Here is a 21,711-nt window from a genome sequence, read left to right as displayed (position 1 = left end):
TTCATTTGACATTTTTAGCCACATTTCTCCATATTTTTTGTTTGTTTTTCTCCATATTTTGTCCCTCTAACCTTCTCCTCCATCCCATTCACACAGTCTATAAAGCCCATGTCCCCGAAATGATCACAGAGGACTATATATCTGATGTGGAAGAAGGTATTTTTCATTTTTATTCATTTTATTTCCTTCTTTTGAAATCTTCACTCCTTTTCATGCATCTTTTCTGCATGCCAGCCGCCCTCATCTTCTCTTTAAATGTGCTTTATTTAACGTAAAGTGCATCCCATAACGGGCAAATGTGTTCCATCTTCGTCGTTCGAGCCGCAGGTACAGAAGCGACGTGTCGTACATGTACAAGTACACATATTGTACACGTAAGTACGCGTTTCTGCCCCTCCGGCTGCTGCTGCTGCTTTCCCTCCTCACGCTGCGCCGGTGTGACTGCATCGACACTCCCGGGTCGTCATGACAACTGTCTGCATATGGCGTTTGCGGAGTGTGTGACAGATTTCTTTTCACACACACACACACACACACACACACACTGGAATCCTTTGTCTTCGGAGGGCTTGTCAGTGACGCTTCCATTGTCGTTTCACTCGGTCGAGCCAAAAGCAAACACGGTGTCAGCTGTGTGTGTGTGTGGGTGTGTGTGTGTGTGTGTCTGCGTGTGTGTGTGTGTGTGTTTGCTTTGTGTGTCTCCGGTGTGACTGAAAGGCAGCTGAACTTGAACTTCTCCCCGACTCTCTCTCTCTCTCTGATGACATTGAAGGAGGGAAAAAGACAAACTAAAAAGTGACATATTGAGATTTTCTCCGTTTCGTTTCTCCTCTCCGGTGTTCCCGTTAAATCGTCCGCGTTGTAAAGAACGGTCGCCTTTCAGCTTCAGGTCGTCACATGTTTCACGCCGTTTAGTTTACTTTCCCGGAGGCGCCGAATCCCTTTGACGCGTCACAGATGTCTGCTGAAAGTTGTCGTCAGCTGACTGGTGAATACAGTTTTTCTCAGTGGAAACCAGGGTTTGTAATCCGGGTCGGGCCCAAAGCTGCTGCCGTGGTCGTTGGACAGAAACTCTGCAGCATCGTGTCGGGGTCGCGTGTCTTCTGGCTCTAACGTATAGATGTTAAGTGTTATGTATCACGCAGTAAAGGGCCTGTGCAGGATGGCATACAGTGCAGGTTCTGGCTCTCGGCTCTGAATGTGCTGTTGGTCATGTTTCTAGTGGGGAGAAAGCAGAAAACAGGATGTTATTGTGTCACTAATCTGCACTGATGCATGAATATTGTAGCTTCAGGAGGAAAACATGGTTGAAGGTGTATTCGTGCTTCGTTTGAACAGAGATGGATGTTGGAAATATCTGCGTCAACTATTCCTGTAAGTCCCAAAAACCCCGATGAGGTCGCCGCCACTAACCCGGTCTAATTATTCTGCATTCATGTGCATGTTTGCTGTGTGTGTGTGTGTGTGTGTGCAAGTTGTTGCTTCTGGAGTCGGAGTCTTTAATTTCTGTTCTAAAAATATAGACACACATACACACATATATACACACACGCTCACATACCAGCCGAGTACAGCAATGATTAACATCTCCAATAACACACACACACACACACACACACACACTCCTCCATCTAAATCAGGACGCCACACAGAACGGTCGAGTTCTTTCCAGAGCGGTGAAGTTCATTAATAATGTGGTCAGCTTGGATATAAAACACTGAGATAACTTTAATTATATTTATCTCGTACGCTGGCTGACGTCTTAATGTTTCGTCCTCTCATGTTTCAAGAGTTTCCTTTAACCCGTTAAAAACTGAAGAACCAGTTTTGTCTCCAGACCTCCTTTTGGTCGCGTTTGAGTCGTCGTAGGAACCTGAAATTAATGCCAATACTTGTGTTTATTGTTTGTATTTGTTCAGCAAAGTCTTGGGGAAAAAATATACAACAACAAAAAAATCTCTTTTAAAATTTTGATCGTAGCTATGAACATCCAGCATGATATGAGCCAGATTCCCCCCTCAAAAATGCCTCCTGGAGCGTCAATAAGACACCTTTTTGGAAAGATTAGGACCTAAAGAATCAGAATCTGCAACAAAAATCACAATAAAACAAAGTCTTGGTCTGTTAGGAAGGAGTTTCAGTCAAAAAACTGTGTCGTTCGGTTCAAAAATGAGTAAAATTACGTATTTTATGCCAAAAGGTTGTCTGAATGGGGCATGCTGGGACTTACAATTGTCGCAGGAGGATTTTCCAAAAGGTTACGGTGAAGATCTCAAATCAGTGGAACCTTTTCATCGTGCACTTATTTGCCTTTTGACATTCAGCTTTCTAAATATAGAAACACGTAAAGAATATAAAAATAGGAGCAGAGCCGCTAACGAGAAGCGACTCGGCTCGTCACGATGTCACTGAAACATTTACATATTGATGATTTATATTTGAACTGCAGTCAGATTTAAGTAAAGAAAGACTCTCTGAGACTCTGAAGCAAAAACATTCAGGTCACATGACTTTTGATTTACTTAAATCCTGAAACCTTGAATATTTTATCCCTAAATGTTATCAGACGCATTGTCGCTTTAATCTTTCAGACTTGATTGTTGAGGTCAAAGGTTAAATTGTCACATACAAAAGTAATATAGTAATATATGCTATGAGGAAACAAATGTTCATATACAGTATGTCACAGGGAAGTGCACCCTGGATAATATATAAAACTATACAGCAAATAGAGAGACAACAACACTTTATGAACTTTATTTATGCAACATGTGACATGCAACGCGTTCTGATTGGTCGGTTTGCAGACGAGGTCTTCAGCAGTTTTCTCCACAAACACTCTTATTATTTGTCTTATTAAGAAGTTGCACAAGTAAAGAAACAAGTAGAAGTAAATACTTTAATGTCAACCCGCAGACGCAAACACAGAATCTTTTTCATTACGAGGCGACAAAACAAAAAGTTTGTTCGACAGGTGAGTAGAAAGATGCCGAGATCAAGAGGGAATGAAGACGAAGACGAGGAGGAGGATGAAGTATTCAGTGAGCATTCTGACAGCGAGGAATGTGCTACTTAGTAGCGAGAGAGACGATCAAAGCAGACGGACGAGTCGACACGGAGAGAAAACAAAGCTCCAGAGATGACAAAATAAAAGTGGAAGGGTGTGTTGTGTTGAGAGTTTAGATGTTAGACAACTTAGCCTGAGTCACAAAACCTCTTGCTATTTCTGTCCCGCACAGTGAGAGCTCTAGGTGTCTGTCCCACACACACACACACACACACACACACACACACACACACACACACACACACACACACACACACACACACACACACGTAATCCTGGGTTGGTAGGCGGGAGAAAGCCGATCTGTTTGTGTGAGCGCTGGGCTGTGAGAGAGAGACAGACAGTGTGTGTGTGTGCCGGGGAGAGAGAGAGACCGATAGAGAGAGACGGAGAGAGAGAAAGAGAGAGAGAGAGAGAGAGTTGAAGGAAAAGTAAGTTCAGCGTTGCAAATCCTGCAAACTGGACTTGTGTCTGGATGAAGTGCTTTAAAGCAGGAGGTGAGTTTTTTTTGGCTGATCGGAGGCGAAGCTTTAAATGTGCTGGAATGTCGCCAGATGGGGTCTGCTAAGTGTGTGTGTCTGTGTGTGTGTGAGTGTGTGTGAGGGAGAAAGTTCCAGGGAGTGTTTGGGTGGGTGGGGGTGCTGCAGCAGCAGGGGATGAAGGGTGAGGGTGAGGCGGCGGGGGTCTCCGGTGCATTGTGGTCGCTGGAATGCCGTCCTTTATCTTCCTCTCCCTCCGTGCCTTCGCCTGCATGCACTTGCTCCCCCTCTTTAACTCCTCCTCCTCCTCCTCCTCTTCCTCCTCCTCTCAACTGCGCGGCCACCGGTTCATCTACAGTAACTCTGAGAGCGAGCGACGCGCTAACTCTCTGTATGTCGCGTGTGCTTCATGAGTTGTTTCTGCTGTGATGACGTTGTCTTCTCTTCTCTCTGCTGAACTCACCGACCACTCAGAGCGACTGACAGCAGCGCTGTCTGTTGTTTGAGAGCTTCGCTGTTAGCATTTGTTTGTCGTAGTGGGGGGATGGATTCACAAAGCCTTTTAGCAACAGCACAGACTTTTCTGTGTGTGTGTGTGTGTGTGTGTGTGTGTGTGTGTGTGTCTGCCTCCGGGCAGAAGCTGCATTGATCCTTCTGACTAAAAGAGCAGCGCTTGTTCAGCGTGTACGACCGAAAAAAGTAGACTAACACGTGTATTCATTGGAGTCCTCCCTCCCTTGCACATTTACTGACATATTTTATACTGTGGAACAAAATATAATAATCTCTTAACAATTTGGGATCCTCCCGCTCCAATTTTAAGTCCCAGCATGCCCCATTCAGACAATCTTTTGGCATAAAATACGCAATTTTTTCCATTTTTGAACCGATTGACACAGTTCTTTGACTGAAGCTCCTTCTTAACACTATAAGACTTTGTTTTATTGTGATTTTTGTTCCAGATTCAGATTCTTTAGGTCCTAATCTTTCCAAAAAGGTGTCTTATTGACGCTCCAGGAGGCATTGTTGGTGGAATCTGGCTCATATCATGCTGGATGTTCATAGTTACAATCAAAATATCTTTTAAAAGCAATTTTTTGCAGATATACATTTTTTTCCCAAGACTTTGCTGAAGAAATACATACAATAAACACAAGTATTGGCATTAATTTAGGGTTCCTACGACGACTCAAACACAGGAGGCCCACGAACAACTCTTTCCTGACTTGGTTCAGTCTTTTCACGCCTTTAAGTTTCCTCAACTGTCCACACGCTGACACGAAGAGGAAGAAGAAGAAGAAGAAGAAGAAAAGATGGCGGCGCGACGTCTAACCTGTGTGTTTACGACCTGCAGGTGACGATGCGATGACGGGGGACACGGACAAGTATCTGGCCCCCCAGGACCTGCGGGAGCTCGGGGACGACTCGCTCCCTCAGGAGGGCTACATGGGCTTCAGCGTCGGGGCGCGGTCACAGAGGTGAGACGCACAACGACACTGCAACACACACACACAGACACACACAGAGTCGATGGTCAACATTGTGACTGTTTCTAAGTCCGGTAGAAGTCGTTGCAAGCCGTCGCATCGTCACCGAGCTTCTTCCACCACGTGTTTAACAGAAAGAGGGAAGTTTCTGGTGCGATTGTGTCGTCGCGGTCGGTAGAAACAGAGGAAATTAGCTCTTCTTGTCCAAAAAAAAGACCTTTTAGCAACAGAGCAAAGTGCGATCTGAGACAGGAAGCGACGGCGTTTATGGGAATTGTCTTTTTCTTGCGGGCATGTGGGAGACATTTCCACGTGGTCTCTTGTGTTTATGGTGATTACAGTCCTCCGAGGTATCATTTCATTTAATTCAGTTGATTACAAGTCCAAATTGAACCAAAACGAAGCATTTTTCAATCCCTTCCAGTGAGGTTTCACATGATTCTGACCCCTGCGGCTCTCTGAGGTTTCTCTCCCTCCCGGTGGGAGGTCACGGTTCGCTCTCTGTGGCGCGTTGAACCCTTTTTTCTGCTCTCTCAGAGAAATATTGACGCTTGTGCAACGCCGCCGGAGAGAGGGAGAGGTTATCGAATATCTGAGCGCTGACACGCGCGGACATTGAGCCACAGGAAATTAGAAACACGCTCGATTCCATGGCCTTGAGCCGCGGGTTACATCAACACGCTGTGTGAGCGGGGGAGGGGTGTCGCCGTGCGTGTGTGTGTGTGTGTGTGTGTGAGGGTGTGTGTGTGAGCGTGTGTGTGTGAGTGAATCAGTTTCACAAATTGGCTGGTCCGCTGTAGGAATGGGCTCAAATCACTTCCAGCTCAGTCAATTTAGGAAGTGAGTTATCTACAAAATACACGACGGAGTTGTAGTTATGTCATTTGTTCTTTTTCCTTCTTTATTATAAACCTTTTAGCGCTGGTGATACATTATCTTTATAATAGTGAGACAGACAGTGAGACAGACAGTGAGATAGTCAGTCAGTGAGACAGTCAGTCAGTGAGACAGTCAGTCAGTGAGACAGACAGTCAGTGAGACAGACAGTGAGACAGTCGGTCAGTCAGTCAGTCAGTGAGACAGTCAGTAAGACAGACAGTCAGTCAATCAGTCAGTGACGCAGTGAGACAGGCAGTGAGACAGGCAGTGAGACAGTCAGTGAGACAGTCAGTCAGTCAGTGAGGCAGTGAGACAGACAGTGAGACAGACAGACAGTCAGCCAGACAGTCAGTGAGACAGTCAGTCAGGCAGTGAGACAGGCAGTGAGACAGGCAGTGAGTCAGTCAGACAGTCAGGCAGTGAGACAGTCAGTGAGTCAGACAGTCAGTCAGACAGTCAGTCAGTGAGACAGGCAGTGAGACAGGCAGCCTCCTCTCAGCTGTCCTCTCTGCATCTCTGTGTGTTCATGATCTTTTGTTCTCTCCTCGTGTCGTTCTTAATGTTTAGTCCCAAAGTCAGGTAAGACTGAAGGCATGAAGAGGCCCCTCCCCCTTCCACTCCCTCCCCCTTCCACTCCCCCCCCTTCCACCCCCCCCCCCCTTCCACTCCTCCCCCCTCTCCCTCCCCCTGACTCCCTACTTTGTGGTCCGGTGTACTACATATCCTCCTGTGTACGTTTGACTACTAACGTGATGGTTTGGATCAGTGTCATCATGTTTCTGTTCACACGCGTGTGCATCGGCCGCTGTGTTCACCGTGTTGTCTCACTTTCAGTTGAGAACACTTCTGCTTGTGTTTATATTTACATATTTATTTTGCTTTGGTGTTTGACTGTGGCTCCCTCGTCATCATCATCATCGCCGCCGTCGGGGGTCTTTGTGGTTTAGCCACAAAGGTGGAGCTTTGCATCATTTTGTTGTTTTTTTGTGTGGAGTTTTCCTTCATCGAGCTTCCAGGGACCTGAACTGATATTAATCTGGAGGCTTTAATTCCTTAATTCCTTCAGTTTAGCATCACGCAGTGCAGGATGAGCTCACTGCACGCTGCCTTCAAGGAAACATGTACATTAAAACACATGAAAACTGCTTTAAATTGCATCAAATTCTTTAAGAAATGACTATTTAGATGCAGTTTATCCTCTCAAAAGTATCATAAATCAATTACAATTCGTTCACTTCATCAGAAAGCTACATTTGTAATCTAATAGATTTGCTACTAAGACTTTAAATGTTACTTTATGTATCTTTTCCTGACATAAAAGCCAAGCGCCTGATTGTTTTTTAGCCTGTCTTGATCATTTATGGAAGATTTAAAATGCTTAAAGTTAAAATAAATCAATCAAACCAACTGAAGATGTTTTATTATTATGAATTTATTTGTTTTCCATAATAATTAAATCAACTTTTTTCCAATTGGAGCAATGAAAGCCGGATCTCTGAGCTACATTCCTCCAAGAAAATTCAGCCGGAGGAAAAAAAAAAAATATTTTGTGTAAGAATATTATCTCTTAATCTCAAAAAGACAACTTCCTGTTCGGGGGAGATTTTCTCGAGACAAAAACCCGGTTCTGATGCAGAGAAAGCGACGTCTATCTTCAGATGTTTCAGGCTAATCGGTCCACATGGGTTCACTTGTGTCGAGCGTTTATCGGCGGTTGAGTTGTCGCGGGCAAACATCTCGCATCTCCAGTCATCGCTCAGGAATGCTCTTTCATTTGCCTCATAAAAGTCTCCCCTAAACAAACAAACAAACAAACAAACATCACCCACTTTGGGAAAAGGACCGCGGCTAACTATCTGCAGTTGTTTTCATCCCATCTTCATGAGCTGCTCTGCTTCCCTCCGGCTTTTTTTTTTTTAGGGCTTTTGAACTGTGTGATGGTGTGAAACGCCCCGCCGCTATAAAAAAAGAAGAAGAAGAAGAAGGTGTAGAAAGTGTAGTTGTCGTGATAACAAACCCGCCTTCACATCCACCACCCAAAGAGACATCGCTCAGAAAATCAGCTCTAACGATTTGCATCTGGATTCCTGCAGCGTCTAGACAGATGTTTATTGTTGTTGTTGACACAATAATATACTTTGCACGCCGATCACTTCTGTCAATCTGGGTTTTTTTGTTCTTGGAAAACGCTTGAATTCCCTCTTCGGGGGGCGTTCCTTCTCTCCTTGTGCTTGTTGTTGGCATTCAGTCAGGTTCCTGGAAGCTGCATGCATTTAATGTGTTTATGTTTGTTTTTTCTGTTCACTTTCACCCCCCTCCCCTCCTTCCCCACTCCTCCTCTTCCTCCTCCTCCTCCTCCTCCTCACCTCTCCATCATTGTGACTGTTGTCTTGGTAATCCGTGACTTCTACGGCCACCACACACCCAAGCCTGCGTTCCTTCAGTTCTGATAGGTCCAACACGCTGAACCGGAGCTCGTTCACGCGGGACAGCATGATGATCGAGGAGATGCTGGCTCCCAACAAGGAGATGGTACGTCCCGGGTGTCTTCTCTTTCTCTTTTTGTCCCCTGTGCCGTGTTTCTGTCTCTTTCCGAGAGACTCGGTTCCGTCTCCGAATGTGCCGATCCGCCATCGCACCAATCCTCTTACACCTGAGACGATGTCGACTTTAAGACGACCAATCCCGTCGCATTTTACTGAAAGGGGAGCTGAGATTAGCGCCGCTATGAAAGGGATTATCATCACGGCCTTCTTATGAAGCGCCCTGAAAAAAACTGTCTGTTTAAGTAAAGCTTCGTGGAGAATACATCCCACGAGCCAAAAGACCACAAACTTTTACCTCTCTGTTATATTTCATGACGTAATGAAGGTGTAACTGTGCTGGAAACGCGTGAGAAGTTTCTTAAAGGCTATAGACATTTGTTATATTTATGTGTTCATGACGTTCATTTACGGCGAGTTTGAAATAATTAATATGCTTTTAAAAGAAAGACACTCAAAATATTAGCAGGCATTTGTGTCATTTAAGGTTTACTGTATGCTTTAAGCCCTCATTGTTAGTTTAAATACTACATTTTATCACTTTTTACTGTTTACACACACATTTCACACAATGTTTGGTCATAGAAATTTGGTTTAAAGTCATGGAAATTCAGTTTAAAGTCATGGAAATGTCGTTTGAAGTCATGGAAATATGGTTTAAAGTCATAAAAATTTGGTTTAAAGTCAAGGAAATGTGGTTTGAAGTCATGAAAATGTGGTTTAAAGTCATGGAAATATGGTCTAAAGTCATGGAAATATGGTTTAAAGTCATGGCAATCCATTGGTCAAACTGTATATGAACCCTGATAAAAACGTTTCTTCTCTTATTGAAATTTGCCAAACCTCCCGAGCTTTTTAAGGATTACACTTCCAGAGCTGGGGAACGTGTTCCAGAGACATAAACGCTGAGATATCATGGATTGTAGAGACTTAAACCACAAAAACACAAAAACCCTTCACTTCCCAGAATGCAACCCGATAGCGTCTCTGTCGATAAAACGAAAGGTGACGGCGGCTCGGGCGCCGAAAGGCGTCCCGGCGCCGCGTGACGGTGATTCTGATCTGTGACATCTGCCAACTAACGGCCGGTCTCCTCTCACGCTGCTCCAGATGTTCTGTAAGGAGAGGTCGTTCATTGTAGAGAAACACAATAAGGTAGATGCTCACGCGCATGCGACCACGCGGCATTCAGCGCTTCCATTTGTTGAATGTTTTTCGTCTCGTTATTTTTCAGTGTGTTGAAAAGCATGAGAAGCTCATCTCACGGCGTGAATATATATGTGTGTCATTTCCTCTTCATTGTTATATTGTGGAGCGATTCCATCCATGTGTTAGTGATGAATAATTAGATATTTCCTTTATTAGTCGTGAGAGTTTTTTTATGCATGTACAGTGTCAGTTTGTTTTCATTAATGCGTCTTTTTAGAAATATTTGTTCAATGTAAAAGTCATTTTTAAAGTCAGTGTTTCCTCCCTGGAATAAAAATGTGCATATATATAATTTAATGCATGTAATTGCATCTTTTCTCTCTTTGTAACCATCCGTAAAACTGGGATTTCTCTTAATTCTTTTTGCTTTTTTGTCACAGAATTGATCATTTATTTTGTATTTAACGCTGGTGTCCGACTGAACTCTTTCTACCTCCCAGATTATTATTATTTTTCTCTTAAAACCAGCTGCTGCAGTCGTGCCGTGCGTAGACGACATTGTGTGACTCAGCCATATAAATCCTGCAGGTGAAGCCCAGCGTCCTCTGAGAGATTTATCACAGCTCACTGCTGGGACCTCGGAGACGAGCGGCGGCAAAACCCCCGAGCAGATTTATGTGTCAGCTCTTGTCTGGATGACATGACGTACATTTCAGGCGTCTTTTTACCGCCCGATTCCACACGGATTTCATGACAGAGATATATGAACTGTCTCCAATGTCTTTGGTTATAGAAATCCCCCCAAAAAATCAATCAAACGTCCAATTAGATATATCATTTAGTTATTTCTGTCCTTCTCCTGGTGTGCACATTGACCTTGTTGACTCCTCCTTCAGCATTTGGCGGTCGCGAAGGACTTTGACAACGACTCTCTGAGGAGATACAGCTGGACTGCAGACGCGCTGGATAACGTCAACCTGGTGGCCTCTCCGATACACTCTGGGTAAGCAGGCGAGTGGACGAGGAAGGACACAGGACACAGGACACGTCTTTGTTCCCTCCCACCTGTTCAACGTGTCTGTCTGTCTGTCTTCCCTTCTCATTTTCTGCCCTCGAGAAAACGTCTCTCTAAACCTTGCAGCGGTTTCTCGTCACCTTCTCTTTGTTTGTTCTTGATTGTGAAAACAAATCTGTCAGCAAAAATTACATTTCCTTCATTTCTGTGTTATTATTACCGCGTAATAACACGGTGCCAAAACACACAGAAAACGACTAAAAAGAGACGAGACCCGACGTGTGACATCACCGGACTGCTGAAATGAAGGAGCTGTAATTTAAAGCAAACGTTTGGCGTTGTCGGAAAAAAATACGCTAACTCGCATTCTGGCGGACAGGCAGGAGACGGTTAGCTTAGCTTAGCACGAATACTAGAAAAGGGTGGAAAGGGATGGCCTTGCTAAGCTCCGCCTCCCGACAGCTTTTCAAGCTCGCTCTCTAGTCAACACGTTTTATTTCTGGACAAAAACTAAAGTGTAAAGATAACAATTATGTCAGCGTTATATTCGACCCACTAGAAATGAGCGGTATCAACTTCCTGTTTACACTTGTAGTTCACTTCCTGTTCCCGCCGACAAACAGGAAGTTATCCAGATTGACGGGATTTCTCATCCTGCATTATCAGGAAATGGAAGTTTAGTCCTCTCATGGGAATATTGATGATGTCACGAAGACCTTTAGAACTGATTATAGGCATTATTAGTATTATTGATTGGCATTAGGGCTTATATTTGTTTCTAATGGAGGTTATGAACTGACAAAGTAGACAAAGTTGGATACAAGCACAGCAGTTTTAACAGCTTTTCACATATACGTATTTAAAAATACCGCCGCTGACTTGCATACGTGTTGATTTGAACAGATTTCCAGATCAAGTGATGGGTTTATTACTAAAGTTAAGCTTTTAAATTCAAGCTAAGTTCTCATATCTGCTGTGACATCGAGTCCGCTCGGCGTTGATCTCTGTCCGAGGGTTTGATTGACAGCTTTGGTCCAACCGTCCTCACGTCCAGACTCTCCGCCAGAAAGCGAGCGAGCGCGAATCCCCCTAAAGATTGTGTCGCTGTTCCTTTAAATGGCTCCGTGGTACTCGTCTGCTCTGGTATTTCCGATGGCAGAGCTCTGTTGTTGACCTGTCGCTCCTGCGTTGCTTTGTCGTCCATCCTGCAGTTTTTCCTCTCCGCTCCCGCAGTACGACAGCAGGTGATTGACTGTGATTGGTCGCTCTTCTTTTGTCACCACCACGATACCTTGTTGTGTTGCCCCCCCCCCCCCCCCCCTCTCGGTTCACTCATAACATCCGTGTTTGCTCCTCACTCATGACCTGAGTCACAGATTTGGATTTTCTGTGTGTTTATTCCTTTTTATTTGAAGGAAATCTTTGAGTTTCATAGCTGATCTGAAAGAGTCCGTGGTGCAACAAACCAGAACGGGACTTTGTGCAGCTGTGGATCTGAATATGAATAAAACATAATGATATATATATATATATATATATATATATATATATATATATATATATATATATATATATATATATATATAAAACCACAGATATCATGTGTAAGTTCATGTATTTCAAAGCCGTGTGAGTGAATCTTTACATTAGCTTTTTGAAGGATTAGTTCATGCAAAATGACATATTTTTTGTTCAAAAGCATTTAAACTAACACCAAAATGCATGGTGTGACTCTCCGTGTGTGTGTGTGTGTGTGTGTTGTGTGATGTCCTTCTGTCATTCACACACAGAGCTGCAACACCTTCTAATAGCAATAAAACACAGGTTTCCCTGGAGGCTCCTGTGTTGGCGTTTTGTCTAATTCATCCACAAAATGAATTTCCTGGCAACATTGTGACACTTTCACTTTTAGCAAGTTGCTATTTTTTTAATAACAGTAAGCAAGCGCAGCCAACACAGAAAACTCTGTACATTTCGTTATCTCTCTTCTCTTGTGCTCACACCTTCCCGAGTGTTTTGAGGATCAAAACATGAGAAGAGACGACCGCTCTTCTCTCTCCATCAATACTTGCTGTGGAATTGATGTGTATCTTACTTCTCCTTCCATCCCTCTCTCTACATCCCCCTTTTCCTCCCAACATGCTTCTCTTCCATTCGCTTGTATCTCTCTCTCTTTGTTCCTCTTCCTCCTTTTTATTTCCTCCTCTCTCTCCGCCAGGTTCCTGGTCAGCTTCATGGTCGACGCCCGGGGCGGCTCCATGAGAGGGAGTCGCCACAACGGCATGCGCATCATCATCCCGCCCAGGAAGTGCACGGCGCCCACCAGGATCACCTGTCGGCTGGTCAAGAGGCACAAGCTGGCCTCGCCTCCCCCGATGGTGGAGGGAGAAGGCCTGGCCAGCCGGCTGGTGGAGGTCGGCCCGGCTGGAGCTCAGTTCCTCGGGTGAGACTCGGCCTTCGGGCTTCGCACTGTCGCTGTTTGCCTAATCGCTTTGTTTTCCCGCACTTGGATTTTCCCGCTCCTTCCTTTTTCCGCTTCTTGCCATCGCCATCTCCAGCCATCTGCGTTGATATTATGAACGTGTGAATCCAGTGTACGCGCATGTTTAGCTGGGAATACCTGCGGTTTAATCCGCAGTTTAAGTGTAATTGTTGCAGTGTGCTCGAACCCTCAAGCGTCAAGTCCGGCTTTGGCAAAGTAAAGGCAACGTCAGGGGGAATTATGTTGGAGAAAAATAAGTAAATGTGTGCACATATTTCAGTTTTATATACATCGAAACTGTGGCAGGAAGTGTGTCGAAGCCAATGAAAAATATAGAGTTGGCTCAACTGAATGGAAAGGGTTTGAAAGCCTGTTTGAGGTGTTCAGTTACAGCGTGAATAAAGTAACACAATACAGTTTGTGTGTCTGCATCTTCGATAAAGACGCTTCTGAATTAAATTTCAGCTAAAAAAAAACCTCTAGAGTTTATAATAATGTTTATTTTAAGAAGCATATGACGGCTTGTTTTGACTTAAAACAACTCAATTATGAGTTGAGGAATTTAATTAAATAATTGTACTTGGTAGTTTTTAAGTGTTGTAATTTACTTTTGAAGTACTTTTATGCAACTCTGCTTCTGCTCTACTGCATACTTTAAGCAAAGTATTGTACTTTTTACTCACCTATGTTTACAACTTTATTAGGAACTTGTCAGTCTTGACTTGAGACTAGGACTTGGGACTTGATTTGAGAGGTGATTTGACTTTGAACTTAACTTGGGATTTGACTTGATTTGACTTGGGACTTGGAACTTAACTTGGGACTTGACTTGACTTAAGACTTGACTTGACTTGGGACTTGACTTGAGACTTGGGACATGACTTGGGATTTGATTTGACTTGAGACTTGATTTGGGATTTGAGTGCAAAGACTTGAAACCTACGTGGGACTTGCAAAACAATGACTAGAAAGGAAAAGAGCTCAACCAATAATATAATGTAACTTATTTTCATCACTAGTTTGTTACTTTTGTAACTTTTAAGTATATTTTGATACAAATACCTTTGTATTTTTTACCAAAACCACATTTTAAATGCAGGACTTTACATACAACAGAGTATTTATACTACTTTTACTTGCATCATAACACCGTGTGCGTACTCATCAACCACAAGCGAATCCTGCGAGTGAGTCGTTGCCCTTACTGATGTCACTGCTGAGTACTGGACAGAAGAAAAAAAACGCGGTTGCTCTTACTGACTTTGCGAGTGTGTGTTCTGTGTGTGTCCGTGGGTGTGTGCATGGGTGTGTCATTATCTTGCGGACGCAGTAAACTTCATCTACCCAGAAAGCTGCCAGCCCTTAATGAAGGCGAGAGCCTGGTTAGTCCAGTGCTCCAGCTGGGACCCAGAGGAACTAGATTTGCTGGGTAGGAACCTAAACATAGCATCCCCCCCGCCCCCCCCCATCCTTGCTCCTCCCCCTCCTGTACGCCCCCCCCCTCCCCCGAGGGAACCGACATGACCGAGGCTGATTCATGCTGATGGTTATGATTATTTTACCCATCTCTGTTGATTTGTTGGGAAACAGCCATGTAGTTTTGGGAAGAAATCAATGACTGCAGGACAAGTAGTTAGTTGGATGATGGGTCCACCACAGAAAATAGCTTTTTTTAATGTATTTTGTACCTCAATAACATCGTGAAGATGAACATAGGATATAGCTTTTACATATATGAGATATACAAATTCTTCCTAAAACTACACAGTATAACTTTGAATCCATTTCGGTTACTTTCCAGCCACTTCCATTTAGAGTCCATTGATTTCTTGATTTATTTCGGGAGCTTTCAGTCGACCTCTGAGGTCACTGAAAGTAGAAGTTTTCGATTTTTGCTGTTTGGACTGGACTGCGCTTGTTGGGCATGAGCCTCTTCCTCCTCAAGCCGAGCATCATCCCGCTTCCCATGACCGCTGTTATTTTTACTTCATCTTTTTACGATGGGTTTTGTATGTCATCCCGCAATATTTGTTTGTATTAATTTATCTCCAGTTGCATTAGAAGAAAGAGTTTGAATCTTCAGCGGGGTTGTTTAGTTACGCGAACTGTCAAGCAGTAAATACACTACAAAAACCTCCTTTAAAAAATAAAGAAAACAATAAGTATTTATAAGAGTTAAATGCCTGTATATTATTTATATTTAAACTAAATATAACTGGTGTCGAACCTTCACAGTCTGGATGTGAAAGTGCTGTGTGGAGTAAGTTACCGTTAGCTAACTTCACTTAACTTAGTTAATGTTAGCAAGCTTCAATCCTTTACTTAGTTAAAGTTAGCTAGCTTCAAGTCTTAACTTAGTTATCGTCAGCTAGCTTAAATCCTTTACTTAGGTAACGTTAGCTAGCTTCAAGCCTTAACTTAGGTAACGCTAGCTAGTTTCAAGTCTTTACTTAGTTAACGTTAGCTAACTTCAAGCCTTAACTTAGGTAACGTTAGCTAACTTCAAGTCTAAACTTAGTTAACGTTAGCTAGCTTTAAGTCTTAACTTAGTTAACGTTAGCTAACGTCAAGTCTAAACTTAGTTAACGTTAGCTAGCTTTAAGTCTTAACTTAGTTAACGTTAGCTAGCTTCAAGTCTAAACTTAGTTAACGTTAGCTAGCTTCAATCCTTACCTTAGTTAACGTTAGCTAGCTTTAAGTCTTAACTTAGTTAACGTTATCTAGCTTTAAGTCTTAACTTAGTTAACGTTAGCTAGCTTTAAGTCTTAACTTTGGTAACGTTAGCTAACTTCAAGTCTAAACTTAGTTAACGTTAGCTAGCTTTAAGTCTTAACTTAGTTAACGTTAGCTAGCTTCAAGTCTAAACTTAGTTAACGTTAGCTAGCTTCAATCCTTACCTTAGTTAACGTTAGCTAGCTTTAAGTCTTAACTTAGTTAACGTTATCTAGCTTCAAGTCTTTACTTAGTTAACACTAGCTGGCTATCTAAACCCAACATATTTACTTTCAATCAATCAAACGCCACAATTTTGTGCATTGGGATGAGAATAGTTTCAACATTTAAGACTGTAAAATTGGAATTTCAAGCTAGTTATGGGTTTTTTTTTGTGTGTGTTTTTTTTGTGACGTCATCGAGATAGCAAGAGATCGTGTCAAGACGCCATCGAAACATGAGGGTTTACTGGTCAAATTAAATTTGATGTCATTGAGCTGAAGTTTGTGACTTTACTTTTATTTATTTTCTTGACTTGAAGTTGATAACGGCAAAGAATCCGAAAGCTAAAAAAAACTAAAGAGGTAGAATATGACAAATCCTATACGTGTGTGAGGCGGCAACACAGCACCTTCTTTCACTTGCAACCTGGGTTCATCTATAACTGACTTGATCGCTGATGGAGGGAATAGTACTTTTAAGAAGAGCCAATCATTTAGTGGTCGATCAATGAATATAGTTCCTCACCGTCTGTCCTTTTGCATTCCTACTCTGAGGTGAAACACGGTCCTCAGACCAGAGGACCTCCATCCCCCTCTCATGTGTTGCCATCATGCCTTGTTTGAATAAGGGCTGTGCAGCTTTCTCCCCTCATTCCACGTGTTTCATTGTCAAATCACGGCAAGCGACGACATGCAACCGCAGCACGGCCCCGGCTCCGTCATTGCGAAGCAGCAGAACCCAGAGTCCATTCACACTTGCACAGTATGTCTCTGACACGGGCGTCCTCCAGCACTCCTCGAGCGAAACCTCGATACGTCATCCATCATTTGTATTCTCGCAATCAGAAAGAAGTAAACCGGAAACCTCTGTTTTCCTGGTTTACACCGTTTTCCTGCCATTTTTTTTTTTTTTTTTTTACAGTCTTTAAGCGTATATATAATTAATGAAGAGCCATACTTCATGTAACCTCACCAGGCCTGTGATAGTGGAGATCCCTCATTTTGGCTCGATGCGAGGCCAGGAGAGAGAGCTGATCCTGCTGCGCAGCGAGAACGGGGAAACCTGGAAGGAGCACATGTACGACTACAAGGCCGACAACCTCAATACGCTACTCAGCGGGATGGATGAAGGTAGAGCACGTGTTTATATGTTTAACTTTCAATAAAACACACCTGGAAGTGATGTTAACGCCCCCTACATGTAGTTTATATGTGGTTACAGTAATGAAAATTGCCACAGTCTTTGCATGGTTTTGCTTTTAAGCCCTTCATTTTAATTGTACCTGGTTCAGATCCAGCAGATGGAGAGGCGTTTATTACCTTATTGATGCGTCACAATCGTGACTCAACAGATGTGTAACACCTAAAACGTTTAGATGGCTGCAATAAAAAGGAAACGAACAGGTGGAGTCTGATGTTAATGTTACTCCAGTACAATTAAACATCTGTGCTTAGGATTTAGTCTCTCTTTTTCTTCTGTTTATGGACATTAAGGCTTTATTATAATTGGTAATAAGGCGAGTTTGGAAAAACAAGCAAAACGATAGGAACGAAAAGACCGGAAGGCAAAAAATGCAATGCATGTTGGGTAATTACTGGACAAGGTAATTAAAGCAAGTAAAATAAGGATAACTAACATGCCTAACAGCTACCTATGACTTGTAATTTCTATGTGATTTATGTAAGTTGTGTATTTTCCTTCCCGGTAGAACTGGACAGTCCTGAAGAGCTGGAGAGGAAGAGAATCTGCCGCGTCATCACCAAGGATTTCCCACAATACTTTGCGGTCGTGTCTCGAATCCGGCAGGAGACCAATCAGATGGGACCGGAGGGCGGGACTCTGTGCAGCCGGAGCGTCCCATTGGTCCAGGCTTCCTTCCCCGAGGGGGCGTTAACCAAGAAGATCAAAGTTGGGCTTCAGGTGAGTTGAGAAATCTTGTTTTGACACACACACGTACTGGTAGGTACACAAACCAACGCACACGCGTGACCGATCCCTCGTCTCCCAGGCCCAGCCGGTACCGGACGACACGGTGAAGAAGATCCTGGGGAACCGAGCGACCTTCAGCTCCATCGTCACCGTGGAGCCCCGCAGGAGGAAGTTCCACAAGCCCATCACCATGACCATCCCAATCCCGCCGCTCTCGGGGGAGGGGCTCACCAACGGCTACAAAGGGGACTGTACCCCATGTCTCCGCCTTCTCTGTAGCATCACAGGTGTGTGTGTGTGTGTGTGTGTGTGTGTGTGTGTGTGTGTGATGGTCTTGTACAGTTATCTTTGTGAGGACCGGCTTCAGAAATGTTTTTTTATTTGTGTGAAAGGGATTTGTTGAAGGATTAAGACTAAGGATGGTCAACGTTATAGTTACTATAACTAGCTAGAGAATACTTGACATTAATGTATATAAATATTTGTTTGCACAGTTTTAGAGAGTAGATGTAATTTTCATAATTTTTTACTTTTCTGGAGAGAAAAAAGAGACACCAAATCTTACCCAATTTCAGATTTTTCTAGCCCTGCAATGTATCCTCAGTTCATATAGTAATCTATTTTGTGTATTTCCCCACAAATCCCCACAAAACTACTTAAAATATGTCGTAGTTTGTGTTAAAATAACTACTTAAGTACGGAATTTACTTTACAAATAAGTCAACGACGTCTAGTTTCACGAGCAGCGGCTTCCTGGATGAAAGGCCGGTGTTTTTGGAAAACCATCCACTCCGACTCCCTCCTTTCATAGACTTTGCCGCTATTATTTCATATATGAATCATACTGCATTAGAAACGACGTACGAGAACAACCTGAACTATATTCTAAACCTGTTTCTGTTCATGAGACTTACCGTCAACCTGTAAACATTACTGGCTTTGTCAACATTTTTTTTTTGCAACTCATTGATATATTTTTTTTCTGCTGTCTTTCCTCCTTTTTACTGCCGATGCTGCGCAACAACTTCCCTCAGGATAAATCCAGTTTATCTTATTTTTATCTTCACACAACAATAGCTGTCGAAAAAGAAAATGTGACGACTCGTCTCAAGTGCGTCTGCTTCAAAATGTCGCTCCGTGTTTCCTGTACTTTAATCGCATTAAAAGTCGATCTTTCTATCCGTCTGCCAGGGGGAACGTCACCGGCACAGTGGGAAGACATCACCGGCACGACTCCTCTCACCTTCGTCAACGACTGCGTCTCCTTCACCACGAATGTCTCTGCCCGGTGAGACCCCATACAATGCTCATTATGTGTTATTATTCTGATATATTCCCTATGTGTGTCTGAAATGTGCGTCGTTGTATTTGCAACCCGTGAAGGTTCTGGTTGGCGGACTGCCACCAGATCCCAGAGACGGTGGGTCTGGCCATGCAGCTGTACCGGGAGCTCATCTGCGTTCCCTACATGGCCAAGTTTGTGGTGTTCGCCAAGACGAACGACCCGGTGGAGTCCAGACTGAGGTGCTTCTGCATGACGGACGACAAGGTGGATAAGACCCTGGAGCAGCAGGAGAACTTCGAGGAGGTGGCCAGGAGCAAAGACATCGAGGTACTTACAACATTGGTCGGTTATCATGTGCACAGAGTTCTTGCCCATGGATTGTAATCGGATAGAAAACTGGACGTGAGTTTGGGCCATCATTGGAGTCACTTGTGAATACGTCTTGAATTCAAAACATGTGTTTTAAGGTGTTAAGCTGGTTAAAACAAGTGCTTTAAAGGGATTGTACATGAAGCTTAGTTCACAAGTCGGTAACATTACCATAAAGGCAACAGTGAGGAACTGCAGTAGGCTCAGAAAAATCCTGCAACTGTACAAGTAGTATATCAAGAAAAGTGCTGAGAAAAGAAACAGGAAGCTGACAGATGTGTAAGTATAAACTACGAGCAGCTTCTTGCAGACCATATCGTGAGTTCCTACCTCTGTGATGTGCTCTCTCAGGTTCTGGAGGGCCGGCCCATCTATGTGGACTGCTACGGAAACTTGGCTCCTCTGACTAAAGGCGGTCAGCAGTTAGTTCTCAACTTCTTCGCCTTCAAGGAGAACCGTCTTCCCTTCTGCGTCAAGGTACCGCAGTCACTCTCTCCGTCACGTTTGCCTTCAACGACCTCCTTTTTATGCTGGAATATGGAGTCGGACGATCTATAAATCAACGTGACAACAACAAAAACACTCTATTTTCAAATGGCCAATACTCATTTAGCCCCAAGACCCTGTAGAAGAGATTAAGGGACTTGAACACAAACCTTCCATGCCATCTTTCTGCACAATCAAGCCACAGTCAACGCTCCCCTCAGTCGAGGTTAAACCACAATGAGATGACGCCAAGTAGCCAAACTGAGTGTATGTTAGTCTCTCCAATCAATGCTACAAGATCCACCAGAAAGCAATCAATACGCTTCAATAAAACATGCAAACCCTTTGAGTTTGTGTCTTATTCTGTTGAAGCGGCGCTAACCCATCGTTGTGTTGATCCCCTGTCGATGCCCCACTCCGATACCCAGTGATCCCAGTCCACGGGGCCCAACCTAGTTCCCACTGACATCGATCGACCCATTAATCTCTTGTTCTACATAATCAATCCTCTTGCATCATATGGTGAGAACTAGTCTTGCCGCTTGTGAACTAGATTAACAGTTGTCTGTGAGATAAAGACCACGTATTTATACAATTTCCAGAAAACACGTGATGGGTCTCGTTATTGAGGTATGACATAACATACATCTGGGTAGAAGCTATAGTCCATATCGCCCAGTGACACCAAAGTAACACTCGGGTGTACCTACATCAACAATAACTAGCACCTCTATAACAGAACAAGGTCCATAAAGAAGCACTGTTCCCTCTCCAGGTGAGAGATCCCAGCCAGGAGCCCTGCGGCCGCCTGACGTTCCTGAAGGATTGCAAGACCATAAAGGGCCTTCCACAAACCGCCGTGTGCAACCTGAACATCACGCTCCCTGCAGTGAAAAAGGTACGGCGGCCCGGTGAACTCACCATTCTTTGTTTCCACCTCCATAACCACGCTCATGGTCAGGGCCCCAATGACACAGATAAGACGGGGAAAAGACTTTGGCCGAAACCGCCGCCACTGTGTCTTTTATCTGTTTTGAGCGTCTCTCTATGCTAACCGGTTAGCTTTGCAGTGGATTCTTGTCATTGGCTGTTTCATATTGTTCCTTCCTACTATTTGATTTTGGATGACATGCTTTTGGCTGGGGGCTTTTGTGCTACAGGCTTTTTTTTAATCATCAGGCTGGCTTTTTTTTGTGGCTTCAACTCTTTTGCTGATTTAGCTGCTGAGTGTCGGCGCTTTCCAGTTTTTATTTGGTGTTTGCTTAGTCTGGGTTTTTTTTCCCGCTTTTGTTTGCTAAAGTGCCTTCTCGTCTGAGTTGGAGCTTCAATCAATCACTTTCTTTTTCACACCCTGATGTTTCTTTTCCCCCCCTCCTGCTTTCCATTATGTTACTCCCCCTCTTTCTGCAATGCATCTTGGGAACCAGGAAATGGAGTCAGATGCCGAGGATGAGGTAAACCACACCCTCCCCACCATTTGCTGCCCTCTGCGCTAGATCTATAGCGGCCATGCTTCATCATAGCATTATTTTTCCCGCTTCCACAAGGACAATACGAACTTTCCTTGTTCAGAGCAACCTTCAGCTGCTCAGTTTTGCATGATATAT

General features: G+C 43.7%; 1 protein-coding gene across 5 annotated transcripts in view; it reads left to right on the top strand.

Moving 5' to 3' along the window:
- The window catches only part of LOC137789893 (ankyrin-3-like), an 85,271-nt gene that overhangs the window by 37,876 nt on the left and 25,684 nt on the right, over window positions 1-21,711 (top strand). For 2 of the 5 annotated variants that reach the window (XM_068583754.1, XM_068583755.1), the window contains exons 24-38: window positions 97-156; window positions 4,901-5,024; window positions 8,342-8,444; window positions 9,566-9,610; window positions 10,501-10,607; window positions 11,831-11,863; window positions 12,838-13,062; window positions 17,011-17,165; window positions 17,744-17,955; window positions 18,044-18,251; window positions 19,156-19,252; window positions 19,348-19,576; window positions 19,970-20,095; window positions 20,880-21,002; window positions 21,532-21,558. In XM_068583754.1, the coding sequence (XP_068439855.1) occupies window positions 97-156; window positions 4,901-5,024; window positions 8,342-8,444; window positions 9,566-9,610; window positions 10,501-10,607; window positions 11,831-11,863; window positions 12,838-13,062; window positions 17,011-17,165; window positions 17,744-17,955; window positions 18,044-18,251; window positions 19,156-19,252; window positions 19,348-19,576; window positions 19,970-20,095; window positions 20,880-21,002; window positions 21,532-21,558 (1,874 nt within the window). Of the gene's footprint in view, window positions 1-96; window positions 157-4,900; window positions 5,025-6,479; window positions 6,492-8,341; window positions 8,445-9,565; window positions 9,611-10,500; window positions 10,608-11,830; window positions 11,864-12,837; window positions 13,063-17,010; window positions 17,166-17,743; window positions 17,956-18,043; window positions 18,252-19,155; window positions 19,253-19,347; window positions 19,577-19,969; window positions 20,096-20,879; window positions 21,003-21,531; window positions 21,559-21,711 lie in introns of all 5 variants that reach the window. The other 3 variants (XM_068583752.1, XM_068583756.1, XM_068583757.1) reach the window with 3 other exon arrangements.

The sequence above is a fragment of the Clinocottus analis genome, unplaced genomic scaffold, assembly GCF_023055335.1.
Source record: "Clinocottus analis isolate CAN_PGR_092001 unplaced genomic scaffold, fCliAna1.0.p SCAF_19, whole genome shotgun sequence".
Classification (NCBI taxonomy): domain Eukaryota; kingdom Metazoa; phylum Chordata; class Actinopteri; order Perciformes; family Cottidae; genus Clinocottus; species Clinocottus analis.
This window is presented reverse-complemented; position numbering and strand designations above follow the sequence as displayed.